Genomic DNA, 8,859 nt, shown 5'->3' on the forward strand with positions numbered 1-8,859 from the left:
AATATCCTCCAAGGGCCGTACAAATGATTGACCTCTGCTTAAAAATACTAAAATCACAGCCCATTCATTTCGCCTTTCTTTCATGCTGTGCAAAGAAAAAGCAACCTCTTAATCCAAATATCTCACCATGACTCACGCATGCATTCACATGCACGGTTGTATCATGACCACCAAAACAGAAAGATATGGACACAAGATGTGTGCAACTGTATTTAGTTCCCTATCCATGTGAACATGATTTGAGTGGTGGGAGACCTAACCTCCTCTAGAGGGGTCCGGGGGGCATGCTCCCCCGGCAAGATTTTTTTTAAATGTCGAAGTTGAAAGCATCAATCTGGTGCCCTTTGAGAGCAACATTAAGAGATCTATGGATAAATCTCTCAACATCCATATGAAACAGAACTGTAAGCATATTTATTTTTCTCTATGGGTATTTTACAAATCACTCCCCTTTCAAACTGTATTCTTGTTTATTAAAAACAACTTTTTTTTACTGTCATATAGTATTTTATACCTGTTTACTTTATTCTCTTATATTGTTATGACTATAATTAGACCCTCCAGAAAAACGGGATTCCGCGATCGCAGAATTTACCGCATAATCAGCAAAATGGCGCAGATTTTTAAAAGCCGCATATTTATCAACAGGCCGCATAATCCCCGCATTTTTCCACACAAAGTTGAGAAAAACTTTTTTTAACTCGTCTTGACGTGACGTCAACAGCTCGCGCATCACAGAATGTAAACAACACTGTATAGAGTGAACGTGTGGAGCTCACACGATAGAGAAAACACCAAGATGAAAAAATCTAATCCATCTCATTTACCGACGAACATTTCTACTAAAGACCGGGCAAAAAGTGGGGGGAAACTATTCTGCACCCCGTGCAACTGTGTGTTGGAGCATAAGAGAAAATCGACGGTGACGACCCACTTTGATTCATTCAAACATTCGAAAATGCTTTCTGCTGCTGCGGACAAGAAAGCCAAACAACTCACGTTCACCGAGGGATCAACCTCCAAAACCCTTTCGAGGGCTACAAGAAACGAAGTGAGTAGCCTACAAGATTGAAGCTGGTCAGATAACGAACGAGTAAATGAAAACAGAATGAGGCGGAGAAGTGTGTGTGTGTGTGTGTGTGTGTGTGTGTGTGTGTGTGTGTGTGTGTGTGTGTGTGTGTGTGTGTGTGTGTGTGTGTGTGTGTGTGTGTGTGTGTGTGTGTGTGTGTGTGTGTGTGTGTGTGTGTGTGTGTGTGTGTGTGTGTGTGTGTGTGTGTGTGTGTGTGTGTGTGTGTGTGTGTGTGTGTGTGATTAAAAAAGCCCAATTGCTTTTACAATAAATAAACATTGAATGTGTTTAATTGAATAGTAAAGGGGTTTAACGTTAGTGGCAGGTTGTGTGTGAGAGAGAATAAATAGGACAGACAAAAAATTGTTATCCTTTTCCCCCGCATATTTCGCAACTTTCCGCATATTTTGCAACTTCCCGCAATTTCACCGCATAAAATCACATAAAAACTCTGCATGTTTAATCGCATAATCAAGGATTTTAGCCCGCGTTTTTCTGGAGGGTCCATATAATGACCATATAAAGATGTTCCTTTACCTCACTGGTTGTAGAAAAAGCTTCTTATAGCTAGCTAACCAGATGCTAATAACAACAAAGTTATTGACGGTATGATCAGTATGACAGATGGACAGATCGCCACTGGTCTTTCAACTAAAGGCACAGCCACGCAAAAACTGCGGCATGTGTAGGCTACAGCTCCTTATGGGTACTGCAATTTTTGGAAGTCCTCGAGCGGCGTTCTGGTGCTCTCCGTCAGAACTGCACCCCTGTCAGACGAGACATATACCACGTGAGGACACGTTAGGCTCGTGTTGTGTTCAAGGACCCTGACCTTGGCCAGGAAAAACAGGCACTCACTTGTTTAATTTTTTTTGCAGTCTCGATTTCTATAAATTACCTTTACCGTATACGGCCCGGGGGCCGGAGGTTCCCCACCCCTGATTTAGAAAGATGTGAACATTGAAGTTTCTATTTTAGAAAAGCTGACACTGTAGTGCATCACTGGTTTTAAAAGTGATTTATAAGAGTCATGTTTAAAGATGTGCAATACTTAAAACATTTATAAAGATCCTCTGAGTCTGTGTCATTGGTTAGCTGATAAAATGTTAGGGATAAATACCTTGACATATTGACTACAAGAGCTTGAATCCAACAAGCAACCTTGTATTTGTAAGATTAACCCACATAGCAACAATCGCACGTAGTATATAAGTGGTGTGGCTGAGTACTTTAAAGGGTTCATGAATAGAGGGGACTTGAATGTGAAATAAGAACAAGAAAATAAAAGTCTAAATGCATGTAAAAAAGCAGCAGAATATTTTAACTGAAAACTTTAGAACTGAAAGCATACGTCACCAATAATGTCTAAAATATGTGGAACATGTTGAAGTCAGGATGAAGTCTCCATCAGACGGGAAAGAATAGGCTGAGACAGTCTGTTAAACTTCAGTGACCACGTCATTAGTCTGCTGCTCTAATTATGTCAATTGGAGTTATGACATCATCGTGTTCCATGACACAGGTTTTTATATTTGAGCTAACGACACAGAGATCAAAGGTTTCTATGGTGATCAGTGAGGGGAGAGCATTTTCATTATTCTGAATGAGAGATAAACCTCTTACATGTGAACATTTTGTTGAAGAACCGTTACAGATATCGGTGAAATTTCAAAGCGTGAAGCATGTCAAGGAACTTGAGCATCTGAAGTGTACTTTTTGTGTACTTTGGGGTTAATAATGTGGCCTTTTTAGCAGATTAACTAAAGGTGTGCGGCTGCTGTGGTTGGGAAAGGTGAGGCTGAACTTACAATGGGGTTTAATGGAGACATGTTGAAAGTCTTTGTCACTTCATCCCCTCAAGAGACATTTTGTAAAATTATTTTGCTTAATTTTTTTTTTTTTCAAGCTATGAGATGTTTTCCTACGTTTGTCATGAAAAATTATGTCTCAGGAATGTAGGGTTTGGGAATTATGGCAGGTTTAAAAGAAAATATGAAGGCGAATTTCAATCTGTCCTCCATAGCTGTGACATCACGCACTCTAAAATCTGAAGAAGGCCTCTTTACCAAGGTCTGAACAATGTTTAATATCTCTAAAAGTAAGAATCAGATTTAAAAGTTTTGTTACACGAATAATGTCAGAAAGATGTGTAACATTTTAAAGTTGGAATAATGTTTCTGAGTGAAAGTATGAAGGAGCAGTTAGCAGTTGAAGTTGCATGAAGATTGTTGAAGTCTGAAGAGTTTCTCCATTGACTTCCATGTTAAACATGTGATGAATTATGGGATGTATCTCTGGAATTATGAAAGTTATGCCATCGATTCCCGACCGAGCTGAACGTTTTGATATTTGAACGGAGTTTCTGCGATGTTCAATGTGGGAGAAGAAGAGGCGCAAAATAACCCGGTGGAATAATAAAGAATTTTGTGCGTAGCATAACAGATAGTGGGAATGCTGTGTCAGCAATCCCACTAAATTATGAAGAGAGACAAAAAGAGTGTTGTTTTCCTCTGAGGTCATGCTCCATTAAAGAGTTTAATATCTTGATGAATGGAGGATATGGTTTCAGTACTCACAGGTCTTCTGGATCTTGGCTGTGAACGTCTCATTATTTCTGATCCTGTAGAGATGAACACAACCCAACAGTTTTAGATCCAGTTTAAAATAAGTGTTTGTTCTTTGAGTCAGCTTCAGAGTCCTGATCTCATGCTTTACATCCCATCATATCTTCTCTGCAAACACTACGACTGCCTGCCACAGCTCTCAGCTGCATTACAGGAAGTAATCAGTCATTGGTCTAGAACAGGGGGGTCAAAAACCTTTTTCACGAGGGCCTCATACAGAAAAAGATATACCTCATAAGTGAAGTTATAAGTCAGAAAACTCAATCAAATGAAGGTAAATTATAGGGATGTAACGATACCAAAAACTCACGGTACGATAATATCATGATAAAAAGTCCACGGTACAATATTTATATGTACAATTTGTACAGCATTTTAGTAGGATAGTAGTATTTTAAAGTGTCAACAATATAATCAGACCCTGCAATAGAATAAATCAAGTTTCATTTTAGTTTTTCAAGTAACTCAACTCTAACTCACTAACTCACTCACTCACTCAGCATCATCAAGGTTATCTTTTAGGAATATGAGCATGTCCACATTTCCAGGTAGAAGCTGGGATGTTTGGGCGTTCACAATATCCCCAGCTGTGGAAAAAACTCTCTCTTGGTACTGACGTTGCTGGGACAGAGAGATATGCTTTGGCCATGGGTGACAGCAGTGGGTCAAACTGTGCATTGTCTCTCCACCACTTCAAAAACAATACAGTTGTTGCCAAGAAGGTGAAGCTTATTGACAGGGCGAGATATAAATATACTGTTGGTACTTGTCAATGTCTCTAGGTATGTACATGTAGCCCTGTAAATACCATGTCCTTTTGTGTTTTATGTTCATGTTGTAACCTACTTGCTGCCATGTTGGACAGGTCTCCCTTGAAAAAGAGATCAATGAATCTGGTTGAATAAAGGTTTAAAAAAAATTATAAAAAAATCGCGGTAGATTTTGTCAGTCTCACGACGGCATTGAGACCTTTATTTACCGCAATATCGCGATATTCAATATATTGTTATATCCCTAGTTAATTATGCTTGTTACTTGAAGATGCTTTAAAAAGCAAAACAGCTCTCAGCTCTCCAGAGGGTTTACTTTATTCTGTTAGCAGCTCATTCCTTAAAGCAGGAGCTTCAGATTGATTATAATTACAGGAAATATGAAGGGTTTATTTCACGCTTGTTATAAAAAATAAGTTATTGGGCTTTTTTCTTATCAAGTTAGATTTGTTAGGAAATGTTTTCTGCTTTAATTGACTGAATGTACTTTAAAAGTGGGCTTATTAACACATGAATACTACTGTGTAATATATGTGCACATATATATTTAAGAAGTACAATATAAGACAAGCAAAAGTTTCATGTGTGGGCCGTATTTCATTATACTTTCAGAATTTGCTGAGGGCTGCATTATGCCCCCGGGCCGCAGTTTGGACACCCCTGGGCTAGAAACTAAAAACCTCCCATAAGAACAGACTACCTTTCCCACTCTTCTGTAAAACCCCATATGTCTGTTAGAGAGTTGATACTAAAGTGTGGCTTTGCATTTCCAGCTGGCCTTCTATAGTTGATGGAAGAATGAAGGAGCCTGCAGTCAGTGGGTAACATCACTGATCTGTTTCCCCAGTGAGAGAAACACCTCCCTGTGTTTAATAAAATAATGCTGAACCAGCAGAGAGCCCTTACTGACCAGAGAGTCTCCAGTCTGCAGTCTGGACTCTCCAGAAGATCTCTCAGCAGCTTCTCTGAATCCTGCAGAGCGTTGAGACTCAGGTCCAGCTCTCTCAGATGGATGTTGGACTTCAGAGCTGAGGCCAGAGCAGAACAGCTGATCTCTGACAAACTGCAGAGACTCAGTCTGAATAAAGAAAACATGATCAGGATAAAATTCAGTTTATAATCAGATGTGTTCCTCAACATTGAAATGAATGGGGAAAAAAACATGTCTTCTTCAGAAAGTCAACTTTATCCTGTAAATCTAATATTACTTCAGATGAACTTTATTCAGACGTTATGGTTTACTAAATATTAAAAACATAGATTTACTTTTAACAACTAACATCTACTACAGTTCCTTTAAGAATCAGTCAACATTTCTCTCTGCAGTTCTTACTTTAGTATCTACAAATGAAAATATGAATAAAAGAACATTTACAACTTAATGGATGTAAGTTAACCAGTTTAGCCCTGAGCCTGTTTTTCAGGTCTCAGGCTCGAAAATGACATTCCCAGAACAAATGACCATATCTTCCCTTCTAAAAGAGTTCAATTAATAATCTTTTTTCTAAAAGTAATGATAAACCTGTGAGTTTACAGAAGTTTTTTATTTTAAAGAAAATTCAGATTGAACATAGTAAAAAACTGTCAGGATGCGTGGAAAGGGTAGGACCCAAATGCAGAATTTAACAAAAGGCGAGCTTTATTGAATCATAAAAGCTGTGGCAAAAAGGCAGTATCCAAAATATCCAAAAAAACACTCCTGAGAGGCAAAACGTAGCAAAGCAAACTATGAACTAAATAAACTTGACTAGGATCACAAAATACAAAAATCTCTTGGCGTGACAAGCTGAGGAACACGGACCGTGGAAACATGGAGGGGAAACAATGAACCGACATGGAACACAGGGGAAGACTAAATACACAGAAGGGCAGGGACGTGCACAGGTACGGGCTAATGTTGCCCGGGCAACGGCCCGTTTGGCATTTTTGGCTGACCTCCCCCTCTGGAGAGAGCGAGAGTTTGTTTTTATTTTTTCTGTTGTAGCCGAATCAACATGATGAGCCCACAATTAGTATTGTAGCGTCTCGCTGCGGGAAACACATTTTGTCAGCGCTGTCATCTGCCGGTGCGTTAAGACCACCTCAGTGTCGGATTTTGGAAACTTGATTTTGAGTTGTCTCATGGCGCAGTTAGGGTATAAGGGACAAACCAGGGGACTTCACTTCCTCTTGATACCGTCGGTTATTTACAAAAAAGCACCTAAATATAGCCTACTTGTTGTTATTGTGTGTCTTTTCATCTGTAAACTCCCTCAACGGGGCCGCTCGCTCTCTTTTCTTGATCGCCCTCTCACGAGTGAACAGTTCAATGTCCCGCTTCATTGTAGGATTTCTGCCATGTCTCTACCTCTTTAGTTTGACCATCTCTTTTATTAAGTTATGGAATACTAAATAAATAAGTAATTAGATACCTTACCGTCACTGCGCTCATAAAGAATGATAAGAATAAGAATAATGTGAATTGAACTGGTTTAATTAATTAGTGAGTTTATTTAAGGTAATTAGTTAGAGGCCCTATTTTATCTGTACTGCACAGCAGTTACAATGGCCAAACTACATTAGAACAGAATTGTCCCCATTTTGTCTTTAATAGTTACTAACATAAGATATTTTAATGAGATATGGACCGCAAAACATTTTTTAAATCAAGTCACCGAATGCAAGTAGTCACCTTAGCTTATTTTGTTATGAGATGTGAATTACTGTTCAATTTAGTTGATGTAAAAATCCTTTGGTTTCTTTCACATTAAAAACAAGTTACAATTTTCAAAAGGTGTTATGTTTTTTTTCGGGGGGAGGCCCTTTTTCCAGTTTAGAGCAATAGCCCCTCCAAATGTCTGTGCACGTCCCTGCAGAAGGGTAATAAAAGGACAAGACACAGCTGGGCAGGGGAGGGAGAAACACAAGGGCAACAGGTGAACACAATGAGACAATCAGACACACCAGGGAAACTAACGACAGGGAGGCGGACCAGACAAAACACAAGGAGGAAGACAAAACACCGAATGAACAGACTTACAAAACCCATAACCAGACAGACAACACTAAAACCGTGACATAAACCTGGGAGTGTGACAAAAATTGTAAATTATAGTGTCCGTCCAAAAATTCTTTTTTTACTTATAATGAAAACTACCCTTGGGTGATGGTAAGGTAGACTAAAAGCTTTATGAATCCAAAATACCACATATAATAAGTACCCTGTATCAAGATTGATGCCAAACAAGTGACATTTGACCTTTTTAGAGAGAATCAGCACAAAAAAAAACACTTCTGGGGTCATTTGGGTGGATTGTCCATACCTCTTGCGCCCCTTGGTCGATTTTGGCGAATGAAATCTCTTTCTGACCGTTAGAGCCAATGGAATCGAAGGGGGATTTCCCCACACACACACATGGTAACAAAAAAGGTGGGGGCTTCGCGCATGCAGTTTTGCATCAGAGCGAACCTATCTCTTGCTCTGACATCTGGAAATGGAAAAGCAGGTTTATTGCTTATGGATTATCAGAAATCCTTTCAAAGGGACACAGACACATTGGATTAACATATGGATTAACTTCAGCAGCGTTTTTATCGTTGTAATGCCATTGAAGACCACTTTTGACCAGACTACGACACAGGTAAGCCATGTTAGCATTTTTAGCTACCTAGCGCCACATGTTTTGATGTCTGTTTTTGTTTATAAAGTCGCAAGTTCGTATCATTGAGTGATAATGTCTGTACCCATCGATTCTGTGTCATCTCACGATCAGATCGATGGGTTGGATGTGCAGAATGGATAAATAATAAGGTTTTATGAGTGAGCTTCGGTGTGGTAAATCTGTTAGCATGTTTCACTCGTTGCTAATTCAGAGGCTCAGCTCAGCGTTAGCATTGTGTTTTGGTTTTTTTAAATAAAAAATTTAAATGATCAGTTAGATGAGTTTCTTCCCATTACATGGATATAAAACATTCATAGTTTATTAAATGAACATGCCCTCAGACACTGTTTCTTGCAAGATGTTGCGGGAGGGCCCCGGTACCGGGGTCTCTCAGGCTTAACAGGTTAATGATGTAGAAGAATCAGGTTGAATAACTAATGAAACATGAGATCTCCAGCAGTAACGGAGATTCAGTGAACTGACCTGAGAGTCTCCAGTCTGCAGTCTGGAATCTCCAGAAGATCTCTCAGCAGCTCCAGTCCTGAATCCTGCAGAACGTTCTCACTCAGGTCCAGATCTCTCAGATGAGAGGGGTTGGACTTCAGAGCTGCGATCAGAGCAGAACAGCTGATCTCTGACAACCTGCATTCTCTCAGTCTGAATAAAGAAAACATGATGTCACTTTAGAAAACAATGTTCCTGTTTGAAATAACTCCAGGTTTAATAATCTGATCAGAGTTAAACAGGGTTTTAAA

General features: G+C 39.4%; 1 protein-coding gene across 3 annotated transcripts in view; it reads right to left on the reverse strand.

Moving 5' to 3' along the window:
- The window catches only part of LOC307024707 (ribonuclease inhibitor-like), a 28,275-nt gene extending 19,453 nt beyond the window's left edge, over positions 1 to 8,822 (reverse strand). For 2 of the 3 annotated variants that reach the window (XM_079659055.1, XM_079659053.1), the window contains exons 1-3: positions 8,588 to 8,822; positions 5,374 to 5,541; positions 3,646 to 3,689 (exon numbers count right to left, since the gene is read on the reverse strand). In XM_079659055.1, coding sequence (XP_079515181.1) covers positions 3,646 to 3,689; positions 5,374 to 5,541; positions 8,588 to 8,778 — 403 coding nt within the window. In that variant the 5' untranslated portion in view covers positions 8,779 to 8,822. The remainder of the gene's footprint in view (positions 1 to 3,645; positions 3,690 to 5,373; positions 5,542 to 8,587) is intronic. The other variant, XM_079659054.1, reaches the window with a different exon arrangement.
- Between the last annotated feature and the right edge of the window lie 37 nt (positions 8,823 to 8,859).

Source organism: Notothenia rossii, assembly GCF_949606895.1.
Source record: "Notothenia rossii genome assembly, chromosome: 11".
NCBI classification, from domain to species: Eukaryota; Metazoa; Chordata; class Actinopteri; order Perciformes; family Nototheniidae; genus Notothenia; species Notothenia rossii.